Source organism: Hypanus sabinus, chromosome 26, assembly GCF_030144855.1.
Source record: "Hypanus sabinus isolate sHypSab1 chromosome 26, sHypSab1.hap1, whole genome shotgun sequence".
Classification (NCBI taxonomy): Eukaryota; Metazoa; Chordata; class Chondrichthyes; order Myliobatiformes; family Dasyatidae; genus Hypanus; species Hypanus sabinus.
Genome location: NC_082731.1, coordinates 30,585,206 through 30,598,036, shown reverse-complemented (window position 1 = coordinate 30,598,036; position 12,831 = coordinate 30,585,206). Strand labels below are relative to the sequence as shown.

The window sequence follows — 12,831 nt, the reverse complement described above, 5'->3', positions numbered from 1 at the left end:
CCCCATGCTGTGCCCTGTTTTCACTCTTACCATTGGGCAGGAGGTACAGAAGCCTGAAGGCACACACTCAGTGATTCAGGAACTGCTTCTGCCCCTCTGCCATCCCATTCCTAAATAGACATTGAACCCGTGGACAATACCTCACTATTTTTTTTATTTCTATTTTTGCACTACTTAATCTGTAGATACTTACTGTAATTCACAGCTTCAGTTCTATTATCGCATATTGCACTGAACTGCTGCACAGTTAACAAATTTCACGACGTGCCGGTGATAATAAACCCAATTCAGAGCTTTGAATTACGTTCCAAGACAGTAATATATTTGAAAAAAGTCATTTATTTATATTCACAATTCTACATGCTTAAATAATACCCCAACACAAACAAGTTCCCCAAAGTTACTCTACATTTACTCTACCTAGATTAATACGTTTTTAAAGATCTGTTTTTCAGTCGACTGGAGGGGAGGGTGGAGTGAAAGCAGGTGTGAGGCAGTCGACTGGAGGGGAGGGAGAGGTGGAGTGAAAGCAGGTGTGAGGCAGTCGACTGGAGGGGAGGGAGAGGTGGAGTGAAAGCAGGTGTGAGGCAGTCGACTGGAGGGGAGGGAGAGGTGGAGTGAAAGCAGGTGTGAGGCAGTCGACTGGAGGGGAGGGAGAGGTGGAGTGAAAGCAGGTGTGAGGCAGTCGACTGGAGGGGAGGGAGAGGTGGAGTGAAAGCAGGTGTGAGGCAGTCGACTGGAGGGGAGGGAGAGGTGGAGTGAAAGCAGGTGTGAGGCGTCACACTTTGGGACGAGAACTGGAGGAAGGATTTTTCACAGTGAACATCAGGACCCTGGGGAGTGTTGCAGAACAGAGGCATCCAGGGGTACAGGTGCACGGTTCCCTGAAAGTAGGCTTACAGGTAGATAAGGCGTTTGGCACGCTGGCCTTTGTCAGTCTGGGATGTCATTTTGCAGTTACACAAGACGTTGTGTACAGTTTTGGTCACCCAGCTATGGGACGGATGTAATTAAACTAGAAAGAGGGCCGAGGAGGCTAACGAGGATATTGCTAGAGCCCGAGGGACCGAGTACTGGCAAGAAACTGAAGTCAGTGCTTATTAACTGAAAGGCATTGGCCGGTTGTTGCCGGGGTCTCGTCGTGTTCGTACCCGCACAGTCTTTTCCTCCGCAGTTAGGGAGTCAAGGAACAGCCTGTCACAGGTTTAAGGTGGGAGGGGAGAGGTTTAATAGGGAGAAAACCTGAGGGGCAATCTTTTTACCCAGAGGGCAGTCCGTACATGGAACTAGCTGCCAGGTGAAGTGGTTGAGGCAGATATATTAACGGTATTTAAAAGGTGCTCGGACAGGAACGGTTCACAGGGTTATTGACCACAGACGGGGAAATGGGGCTGGCTCAGGCGGTGGTCTGGGTCGGCACGGGGCAGAAGGGCAAAGGGCTCTTGAGTTGCCGGTCTAGTCCGGGATGCAGGTGCACCCGATGGGCACTTCCAGGTGATCGATGCAGTTTTTCTGCTCGCCCTGCTCCAAGAAGCGGTAAGTCACCTCCATGACGTGGTGGATAGGGACAGAGCGCATCTCCGCCAGCGGCTGCTCACAGAACCTCCCCTTGCATACCGCCACCAGGATGTTCTCCGGGTAACGGTTCTCATCGTAGCAGTTCCTGTGGACAGAGAGAGGGGCGGGGGCTCGGTTACTGCACCTGCCTGCCAGGACATTTCTCAACCTCAGCCACCCACCGCCACCCAGCTCCTTGCCACCTGCTGCCTCTCCACACCCCTCCCAGCTTCTCCCCCCCCCATAGTCCTGTTCCCCATCTTTCTCCCTCCTCGCTGTTTCTCTTTTCCTATTTCTCTCTCAGTTTTCCTCACCCTCCCCTTCACACCCACTTCTCACCACCATGCGCTCTCATTCCACACCTTTCTGTCTGTCTCTCCCTCCCTGCTCTTTCTATCCCTCTTTTCTCTCATATTTCCTTCCCTCTCACCATCCTACACTCTCTATCCCCTAGCCTCTCCTCTACCTCTCCCTCCGGCCCCAGCTGCCTCCCACACTCTGCCTCACCACCTTCCCTCTGCCCCCAGCCCCTCTTTTAGCATTTTTCCCCACTGCATCACTCCACTTACTTGTAGGTCCATGGGGAGAGGGCGAGCTCATTGAGTTGGTCTGGGCGGGTGTAGTCGTCTGCTGTGCATTTGTCCAGATTCAAGGTCTGGGCGGGTCTGTGCCCCATGAGGCTGCATGGACTCGTTTCATTACAGCTAGCCTCCCTCCGAGTCCTCAGCTGCCTCGCATTCCGAAGCCGTGCCTCCGCTCCTTGTGGGCCGGTCATCAGCATCATGAACAGAATCACCTGGGGGGGGGGGGGGAACAGGGGTTTGTGAGGTGGGTGGGAGGCGTTTGTCTCATCCAACGAGTGACACGCTCATCTGGGTGAGATGAGCCTCTCCCTCTCTCACTCCCCTCTCTCCCTCTCCTCTCCCCCTCCCTCTCCCTCTCTCTCCCCCCCTCCCCTCTCCCTCTCTCACTCCCCTCTCTCCCTCTCCTCTCCCCCTCCCTCTCTCCCTCCCCCTCTCTCTCCCTCCCTCTCCCCCCCCTCTCCCTCCTTGACCTCACTCCAAACAGCTCCCAGCCCTTCCTGCTGGCCCCATGCCCTCTCACCCCCAGGACTTACCACTGGGATGGACATCTTTCTGAGTCTTTCTCAATACTGGAGTGTGGAGACTCCAGGCTTCCCCCTTTATATTGTACAGCTCCTCCCTCCCTCGGTTCCTTCCCCATGCTCTGCGGAGGAGGCTGGAAAATACAGGCAAGGGTTTCCCTCATTTGCCTTCCCAGCAACCGTTGCCAGGAAGCATGAATCAGGAAGGGAGTTGGAGGGGGTGTGGGGAGGAGGGAGGAGAGAAAGTAAATGGTCTGAGGAGGTGAGGGGTGGAAGAGGGTGTGCAGAGGTGGGCCTTCAGCCACCTTTCCATGGCCTGCCCCACCTCTCTCTCCCCACCATCCTCTTCCTTCCTTTCCCTCACTCCCTCCCTCCCTCCCACCTCCCTTCCCCGTCAGCTTTCTCAGTTTCCCTGTTCCTCCTTCCACCCTGGCAACGGTAACCAGGTAAACTGAACGAGGGAGCCCCCTCGGTCACGCTGACTCATCTCCAAATAAGGAAGCAGTTGAGGGAGACACGGTGTGGAGACGACAGAGAAGCTGTCCCTGTTTACCAAACACCTGGAGAAGCCCTGCGGGGGCGGAGGCTTTCCCTCCCGCCTAGCCCCACACCTCCTCCTTTTCCTGTGACCTCCTTCTGCCCCTTTGCTTCTCACCATCTCCGTGACAATCCTCCAGCCCTGACAACACTTGGACCTCCCACAACGGAGGGTCCCTGAGGAGTACCAACGAACGGGAGGTGTTGGCTGGAGTTCTGAAGACCCTCAAAGGTAGTGACACAAGGTGGGAAAGGGGAGTGTACAAGGTACAAGGTACGAGATATTTATCATTAATCAGGCCCCGCCCTCTCCGGGACATGCCCTCTTCTTGTGACCCCCATTGGGGTGGACTTACAGGGGCCTGAAGAGCCAAACTTAACAGTTTTAGGAGCGGCCTCTTCCCCTCCGCCATCAGATTTCTGAACGGTACCTTTGGAGCAGCGATTTCTTTAATAATTCACAACCTTACTTTAGTAAGAGGGTGCGGAGCAGATTTCCCGGGTGAGCGTTAACTGGATTGGAGCCTCTCTCCGTGACCAGGATAAACTGGGGTGGAGGAGGTGGCCACGGTTTATACAACCAGGAACAGAACGACTGGCCTGATGCAACTCCTGTGTCTTGTGGCAGAGTGGAGATACAGTGCCGTAGAAAATCCCAAGGGATACGATGGTGTGGAGATCGACCTGGACAGACGCCTCTACATTGGAGGTGGATGTGTCCGAGGGGAAGGTGGAGGGGTGTCCTCTCGGACACATGCAGAACTCTGCAAGAGTCTTAGGTGCGCACACTCACACTCACACACACACACACACACACTAGGGAGGCATTATGAAGGACCCCACGCACCCCTCATACAAACTCTTCTCCCCCCTGTCGACTGGGAAAAGGCATCGAAGCATTTGGGCTCTCACGACCAGACTATGTAACAGTTTCTTCTCCCAAGCTATCAGACTCCTCAATACCCAGAGCCTGGACTGACACCTTACTGCCCTATTGTCCTGTTTATTATTTATTGTAATACCTGCACTGTTTTGTGCACTTTATGCAGTCCAGTGTAGGTCTGTAGTCTAGTGTAGCTTTCTCTGTTTTTTTTACGTAGTTCAGTCTAGTTTTTGTACTGTGTCATGTAACACCATGGTCCTGAAAAACATTGTCTCATTTTCACTGTTTACTGTACCAGCAGTTATGGTCAAAATGACAATAAAAAAGTGACTTGACTTTTGCACAGTACCGTAGTAATTTTGTGTACTGCTGCCACACAAAAAAAAACAAATTTCTTGACATATGTGGGTGAGTATTGTGTGCTGTTTTGGCTACAGGAAAGATGTAAATAAGGTTGAAAGAGTACAGGGGAAATTTACAAGAATGTTGCTGGGTGGGGAGGACCTGAGTTATAAGGAAAGATTGAATAGGTTAGGACTCTATTCCTTAGAATGTTGAAAATTGAGAGGAGATTTGATAGAGGTATACAAAATTGTGAGGGGTATAGAAAAGGTAAATGCAAGCAGGCTTTTTCCACTGAGGTTGGGTGGGACTACAACCAGAGGTCATGGGTTAAGGGTGAAAGGTGAACAGTTTAAGGCAACATGAGGGGAAACTTCTTCACTCAGAGGGACGTGAGAGTGTGGAAGGAGCCGCCAGCACAAGTGACGCATGCGAGCTTGGTTTCAACTTTTAAGTGAAGTTTGGGTAGGTTCGCGGACGGTAGGGATATGTAGGGCTACGGTCCCAGTGCAGGTCGATTGGAGTAGGCAGTTTACATGGTTTCAGCATGGACTAGATGGGCCGAATGGCCTGTTTCTGCGCTGTACTTTTCTGTGACTCTAGGATGGTAAACCTGATTCTGATCTGGGTTGCTATTGTGGACGGAGAGTGGGAAGGGGGACGGGGAAAGAGGAATCATGGTTGGGGGAGAAGGAGGGGGGAGTGGGAAGCCCCAGAGATACATTCTGTAAAGATCAATAAACCAATTGTTTACAATCAAATTACCTTGCCTGGTGTCTCAGGGTGGGGGTGTGTCTGCAATCTGTGTCCCTGGCGCTCCTCCCTGCCCCCTGTCCCACACCCCTCCCGCAGCGCTCCACCCTCGCCATTCCCAACATCCTTTGTTCCTTAAACACGAGGAAATCAGCAGATGCTGGAAATTCAAACAACACACACAAAATGCTAGTGGAACACAGCAGGCCAGGCAGCATCTATAAGGAGAAGCGCTGTCGACGTTTTGGGCCGAGACCCTTCATCAGGACTAACTGAAAGGAAAGATAGTAAGAGATTTGCAAGTAGTGGGGGCAGGGGGAAATGCAAACTGATAGGAGACCGGAGGGGGTGGGAATAAGCCAAGAGCTGGAAAGGTGATTGGTGAAAGTGATACAGAGCTGGAGAAGGGAAAGGATCATGGGACGGGAGGCCTCGGGAGAAAGAAAGTGGGGGGAAGCACCAGAGGGAGATGGAGAACAGGCAAACAACTAAATATGTCAGGGATGGGGTAAGAAGGGGAGGAGGGGCATTAACGGAAGTTAGAGAGGTCAATGTTCATGCCATCAGGTTGGAGGCTACCCAGCCAGTATATAAGGTGTTGTTCTTCCAACCTGAGTGTGGCTTCATCTTGGCAGTAGAGGAGTCCATGGATAGACATATCAGAATGGGAATGGGACGTGGAATTAAAATGTGTGGCCACTGGGAGATCCTGCTTTCTCTGGTGGACCGAGCGTAAGTGTTCAGCGAAACGGTCTCCCAGTCTGCGTCGGGTCTCGCCAATATATAAAAGGATATGTCTATCCATGGCCTCCTCTTCTATCAAGATGAAGCCACACTCAGGTTGGAGGATCAACACCTTATATACCGGCTGGGTAGCCTCCAACCTGATGGCATGAACATTGACTTCTCTAACTTCTGTTAATGCCCCTCCTCCCCTTCTTACCCCATCCGACATATTTAGTTGTTTGCCTGTTCTCCATCTCCCTCTGGTGCTTCCCCCACTTTCTTTCTCCTGAGGCCTCCCGTCCCATGATCCTTTCCCTTCTCCAGCTCTGTATCACTTTCACCAATCACCTTTCCAGCTCTTAGCTTCATCCCACCCCCTGTGGTCTTCTCCTATCATTTTGCATTTCCCCTCTCCCCCCACTACTTTCAAATCCCTTACTATCTCTCCTTTCGGTTAGTCCTGACGAAGGGTCTCGGCCTGAAACATCGACAGTGCTTCTCCTTATAGATGCTGCTTGGCCTGCTGTGTTCCACCAGCATTTTGTATATCCTTTGTTCCTGCCAGATTTGCAAACTGACTCTCCGCCCCACATCGACAATGCAGTACTGTACAAAGGTCTTACACACCCTAGTTATATACAGTATTTGTGCCCAAGACTTCTGCACAGTGAGTGTTGAAATAGGCCATTCGGCCCATCGGGTCTGCTCCTCCGAGTGATCATGACTGCTTTAATTTTCCTCTTACCCCATTCTCCTGCCTTCTCCGTGTAACCTGTGACACCTTGACTAGTCAGAAATCCATCAACCAGCTGATTAAATGTACCCAATGACTTGATCTCTACAGGGGCTGTGGCAATGAGTCCCACAGATTCACTACTCCGGCTAAGGAATTTCTTCCTCTGCGCTGTTCTAAAGAATGTCCCTCTATTCTGAGACTCTCCCCTCTACTGGAAACATCCTGTCCCTGTCCGCTCTATCTAGGTCTTCCAGTATTTGTAACTTTTCAATATTTCAAACTTGCTGCAAGTACAGGGCCAGCTGCTATTCAGACATTAACCCATCACATCTTGCACCATTCTCCCGAACCTTCTCCAATGCCAGTCCATTTTTCTTTTAGATAAGGGATCAATACCTGGTAGAGTCTCTGGCTCAAAAGTCTTCCGGGTACGGTAGATATCAGCAGTAGGTAGAACTGGAGAAAGGGAGCAGAGGTTAGGAGGGGAGCCTGAGGTGGAACCTCGTCACCCCAGAGGGCAGAGAGGGCCTGGCCCTCAGGAGCAGATGCAAAGATAGTGAAGGACTGGAATGGTCCCTGGCAGGAGCCGAGCGCTGGGAGATGGGCTGGCGGGTGTAAACACAACGCTGTGCCTATGTGCTGTCCTGGGTCAAACACGTCAACATAGTCACAAAGAAGGCATGCAGGCTGATCTATTTCATTAGCAGATACAGCCGGGGTGGTGGTGGTGATGGGGACAAGCTCACATTGCCTATTAAATGCTCCCAATGGCGTGTGATTCAAACAGCCTCTGACAACCAACTCCAGCTCCTGGCCTTCACGTGGGGCTTAGCTACTAAACCCGGCTGAATCGTTTCTACTGACAGGAGGGGGGGCAAAGGTGGGTTACTGGCTCCTTAAAACCAGTCGCTTTGGGCAGATGGGACTCGTCAGCCGTAGTTGGCAGCTCACCTAGGAGCAGGAAAACTTTGATCTCAAACTTCTGCTGCCTTGTGGCTATACCCACTCACATGGAAGGCTTTGGGGGTAAACCCTGAGGGAAAAATCCAAAGCTGGAGTCCCTAAGGCAGCCCTACATGGAGTTCAGCACTGACTGGCAACTCCTGCAATGCTGCTGGTGCCAACCTGTATCGGTCTGTGCCGTTCACGGGGGAGCTGGCTACATGGACAGCAGTTTGCGCTGCATATCGTACTGCCCTGGCTTGTGTATCCAAGCTGGATATGATGCTGGGATGCAACGTGCGCAGTCGAGCCCGACTGACAGAGGCCTCACAGTGGACAGTGTTACCCTCTGGTGTGGGGAGCTCCGCTGAACAGGATCGGGGAAGGCCGTGGGATCAGCCAGCTCCGTCGAGTACACGGCGCCTCAGGAAGGCGCGTCCATCAGGCAGGGGTGTGTTTCACGCCTGTTGCTCGCTGGCATCTCCCTCCTGGAGCCTCAGGGGCTGGGATGCATCAATGTCCCTGCCCCTGGCTCCATGGCGGCAGCCTCACGTTCCGGAACTCTTGTATTGCCTGCACCACTTGCTCTTTTTTTTCTGCCCATTGGGTGTTTGACGGTCTTTGCGGTGTGGGCTGTTTTACTGGGTTTCTACCGTCTTTGGCTGCCTGCGAGAAAACCAATCTCCTGGGTTGTATATGGTACACATACTTGGACAATAAACGTAATTTGGACTTTTGAATGTGGACATTTTCGAGAGGCAGCACCCGTCCCTGAAGGGCTCTCACTTCTCGTTGGTACCGTCAGGGGGGAGGTACTGGGGTCTTGGAGGCCCCGGACAGCTTCTTCCCCAGTGCCATCAGATTTCCCAGCCTCGCATAAACGCTAACCTGATATTCCTTTTGTTTCAAACTGTTTACTTTGTAGTTTGTCGTCAGTTGTATGTCTTTGCACTGTGCGGCTGCTACAAAAACAGCTAGCCAGTGTCCAGTGAGGACATCTGGCCAATGCGGACAACTCTTGTGTCATTTACAAGCCTGACTGTTTACTGCAGGGGAAAGCGGTTGTTTACAGTGCCTGGTATTGGTGAGTAGCCACAGAGAGGAGTTGGAATCGTGCCTCACCTCATCATTTCCTTCCCAGTTGTTAATGCCTTCACTGACAGCGAAGCGATTTGCATGTGGCCCAAGGTGTGGGAGGAATGTTTCCGTGTGTGTATGGTGTCATTCGACACCCTGGCCCGGCTGGGGAGGAGGGAATACTCACAAGGGTCCGTCTCCCTCTCGCGGTGCCGTGCTTCCTGCTCGCCACCCCTCTGAACAGCCAGTGTGCCCACCCCTCTAAAACGCTCTCTCCTTGCCATCCTTCTCGAAGTGTGGCGCTCCCTCTTCTTCACCGTGGTCTTCCACTCCTGATAGCGCTCCCTCCCACAGCACAGCTCTCTCTCTCTCTCCTCCCTGTCCCTCATATGGTGCTCCCTCCTTCCCCCCACTCCTCCTGCAGTGCTCTCTACCCACTGGTCTGAGGACCGTGCCCTTCCCTACACCCGTACCCACGTGCAGGTACTCACATTTCAGGGAAGAGAAGTGGGGATGGTAAACGGCAGGTCCCTGGGCAAGTGTCCCACAGAGGCACCCAGGGGTGCGGGCGGGTATGTGGTTCTTGCAGAGAGGGTGGTGAAGAAGCTGCTTGGCATGCCAGCCCCCGTCAGTCAGGGCACTGCGTACAGGAGTTGGGACATTACGTAGATGAGGAGTACTGTGGTCAGTTTTGATCACCCTGCTGTAGGAGAGATGTTATTATACTGGAAAGAGCACTTATAAAGCTTTTGTGGAACGTGACAAATGAGGAAAGGTTATGTAGAGAACAGTACAGAGTTGTGTCATTTTGACCTTTAAACCTACTGCACGATCGGGCGTTGGCACGTTATGTAGAAGTTGTACGAGACGCTGGTGAGGTGAATTTGGAGCATTATGTACAGTTCTGGTCACCTACCTACAGGAAAGATACCAATAAGCTTGAGAGAGTGTGGGGAAAATTTACAAGGATGTCATCAGAATTCAAGGGCCTGAGTTACAGGATACATAGTTTCCTGTATAGTTTCCCCGGAGGGCAGGGAAGTGGAAATCTTACAGAGGTCATAATAGTAAGAGACAAATTGACATAGGCTTTCTTTTCCAGTCACCCAAGCTGGGTTTGAGTAGAACTACAGGTCATAGGTTTAGGGCGAAAGGTGAAATATTTAAGGGGGAGCTTCTTCACTCAGAGAAAATGAGGTTTTGGAATGAGCTGCCAGTGCAAGTAGTGGATGTGTGTTCAGATGCAAAATATAGGAGGTGCTTGGTGGGATATGGTCTGGTTGCAAGTAGATGGGACCAGGCAGATCAGGTTGACTGGACTGGATGGTGCAAGTGTCCTGTGTCTGTGATACGTTCTCTGGCCGTGACATACCCTGATGCTCATTTCTCTGGTATTTATCCCCAGGGCACACATGCCCAGGTTGACAATAAACTTGAAATATCCCAGCCTCGTCAGCCAATTTTCCTATGTAAACGTTCACAGTGCAATGCAGTCCCTCCGGCCATAAGGGGGCACTGTGAACAATTCTCAGACCAAATTCTGGCCTTGCGGGGGGACGTGGGGCGCCACCCATGTCAAAGAGCACTCAGCAGTGTCGCCACTTCCTCAGAAAGCTGAAGAAATTTGGCAAGTCCCCCCCAGCCCTCACCTATTTTTAATCAATGCACCATAGAAAGCATCCACTCAGAATGCACCAAAGGTGGGCAGGCAACTGCCCTGCTCATGGCTGCAAGAAACCGCAGGCGACGTCTACGAAAGGGAAATAAACAGTCAAACATTTGGGCCCGCTGAAGGGTCTCAGCCCAAAACATCGACTGTATTCCCCTCTGTAGATGCTGCCCGACCTGCTGAGATCCTCCAGCCCGTTCTGGGTGCTCTGCTCAAGATCTCCAGAATCTCTTGTGTTTGTGCCATCAAAACAAAAACTTTATGCCATCCTAACAGTTTATTCCCCGGGCTGTTAATCTGATCAACCATTCTAATTGGATTCCCAACCATTCAGTCACCACACTGGACTGTAAACACTTAAAACCACCTTTTATGATGTGGTATTTAGATATGTATGCACATTTTATTTCAAATTCACACTTCTAAATTTGTTTTTACACAATATTTTATTCTGTATAACTGTCGGATGCTGCTTTCTGCAGCGCTAACACACCTTTGTAGTTTCCTAAAATGTGTCAGTGTATGTGGCGAGTTTCATTTACCCTTGATTCATAAGGACTGTACACAAATCAGATGGTCACTGTAGCTCGGATAAACTATTGACCCGTGGAAACACTGGACACAGGGTGGTCACACCCTGTCCCTCTCTGCCCAGAGGGACACTCACACCAACTGGATTACGGCTACATTTTATTGCGGGGCGCAGACAGACAGAGTCCAGGACTTCCCCTGAGTGAGTGAGACCACGCCGTGTGCCGGGCCTGGTCCTCTCTGCGCTCCGCAGGATCTCAGCCCTCGGAGAAGAGGTGATAGTGTTCCTGCAGCTTGGCATCCCGGAACCGGGGCAGGAAGTTAATGCGGAGGATGGCGGAGAAACCCTCGCTCAGGGTGGGTTCTGCGTACCGCTTCCTGTTGGGAGATGGAGAAGGGGATAGAGATGTTGACAGCTGATGTTTGGGGGGGGGCTGCAGTTGAGCTCCCCCAATACCAGGCCCAACCCTGAGTTCACTGACGGAGCGGATAATGTCGGCTGTGTGGGGGGAGCCGGGGAGAGAAATGAACGTTGGTCGGTGAGGAGGGGTGGGGCAGACAGAGGTAACGCTCTCAGAGCTGGGAGATGATGCGTGTTAGGGAAGGTGGGTTGGGGTGAGCAGCAGGAGGTTGGGGGAGAGAGGGGTGTGGCGAGAGGAGAAAGGGGACCACCAAGTACTCACCGACTGCTGTTCATCACCACCTCGTTGACGGGAGCGTGACCATCTCCGGTGTAGGTCATCTCTCGGAACTGTGGTGGGGTGGGGGTAGAGTTGGGGTGTGGAGGGGGAGAAAACGCCATGTAAGTTCACCCATCACACCTTCTGTGACTCCCTCTGCTGTTCTTTCCCATCAACCACCACAATCTCACCCCCCCCCCCCCCCAACCCAATTATCTGGACAGATTCAGCAGCCAGCAGACGCACCCCTCCTTCCCGTTACACACTGACAACTCCTTTTCGGGGTATGTTTATACCTCTCTTTCCCCCCTCCTCCTGAGCCTCAATGACTTACTCCCTGCCTCAGCCATGCCTCTCTACTGCTACTTAGAACTGACTTGTAAGATCTAGGAGCAGAATTAGGCCATTTGGCCCATCGAGCCTGCTCCACCATTTCATCATGGCCGATCCAGTTTCCCTCTCAGCCCCAGTCTCCTGCCTTCTCCCCATATCCTTTCATTCTTCGTCCAATCACAAATCTACCAACCTCTGCCTTAAATATTCATAAGGACTTAGCCTCCACAGCTGCCTGTGGTAAAGAATTCCACAGATTCACCACTCTTTGGCTAAATAAATTCTTCTTCATCTTTGTTTTAAAGGGACCCCCTTCTGTTCTGAGGGTGTGTCCGCTAGTCTTAGACTCTCCCACCACAGGAAACATCCACTATATCGAGGCCTTTCACCATTAGATAGGTTTCAATTAGGTCACCCCTCATTCTTCATATGACAAGTCGTTCAATCCTGGGGTCATTTTCGTGAACCTCCTTTGAACCATCTCGTTTCAGCACATCCTCTCTAAGAAATGGGGCCCTGAGGCCTCATCATCAGGGCTCAAGAAACTCTCAACATTACATCCTTGCTTTTGTATTTTACTCCTCTTGCAATGAATGCCAACATCACATTTGCCTCTCTCACCACAGACTCAAACTGCAAATTAACCTTTAGGGAATCCTGCACAAAGATTCCCAAGTCCCTTTGTGCCTCAGATTTTTGTATTTTCTCTCCATTTAGAAAATATTCTATCCTTTTATTTCTTCTACCAAAGTGCATGACCAGACATTTCCCAACACTGTATTCAATCCACTCCATTGCCCATTCCCCTAATCTACATCCTCCAGTAGGTTTCTGCTTCCTCAAAACTTCCTGTCCCTCCAACTATCTTTGTATTGTCCACAAACTTTGCAACAAAGGCATTAATTCCATCATCCAAGTCATTGAAGCGGTCTGAACCCAGTGGAACACCATGAGTCACCA

At 51.5% G+C, this 12,831-nt stretch overlaps 2 protein-coding genes across 3 annotated transcripts in view; both read right to left on the bottom strand.

Annotated features, from left to right (window-relative positions):
* Positions 1-632: 632 nt before the first annotated feature.
* On the bottom strand, positions 633-3,978 carry LOC132381386 (interleukin-17D-like). The gene is made up of 3 exons (XM_059950754.1): positions 2,675-3,978; positions 2,127-2,353; positions 633-1,663 (listed from the first exon to the last, which is right to left on the bottom strand). The coding sequence occupies exons 1-3, from the start codon at positions 2,687-2,689 to the stop codon at positions 1,456-1,458; spliced, it is 450 nt and encodes a 149-aa protein (XP_059806737.1). The 5' UTR covers positions 2,690-3,978; the 3' UTR covers positions 633-1,455.
* Positions 3,979-6,387: 2,409 nt separating this feature from the next.
* pnkp (polynucleotide kinase 3'-phosphatase) overlaps positions 6,388-12,831 on the bottom strand; it is an 87,904-nt gene continuing 81,460 nt past the window's right edge. Inside the window, exons 15-16 of one of the 2 annotated variants that reach the window (XM_059950751.1) lie at positions 11,542-11,609; positions 6,388-11,236 (exon numbers count right to left, since the gene is read on the bottom strand). In XM_059950751.1, the coding sequence (XP_059806734.1) occupies positions 11,116-11,236; positions 11,542-11,609 (189 nt within the window). In that variant the 3' untranslated portion in view covers positions 6,388-11,115. The remainder of the gene's footprint in view (positions 11,237-11,541; positions 11,610-12,831) is intronic. The other variant, XM_059950750.1, reaches the window with a different exon arrangement.

Excerpts from the sequence above, each read along its gene's own strand:
- LOC132381386 (XM_059950754.1), bottom strand. Across the intron at positions 1,664-2,126 it reads CTCTCCCCATGGACCTACAA|GAACTGCTACGATGAGAACC; the intron begins GTAAGTGGAGTG and ends CTCTGTCCACAG.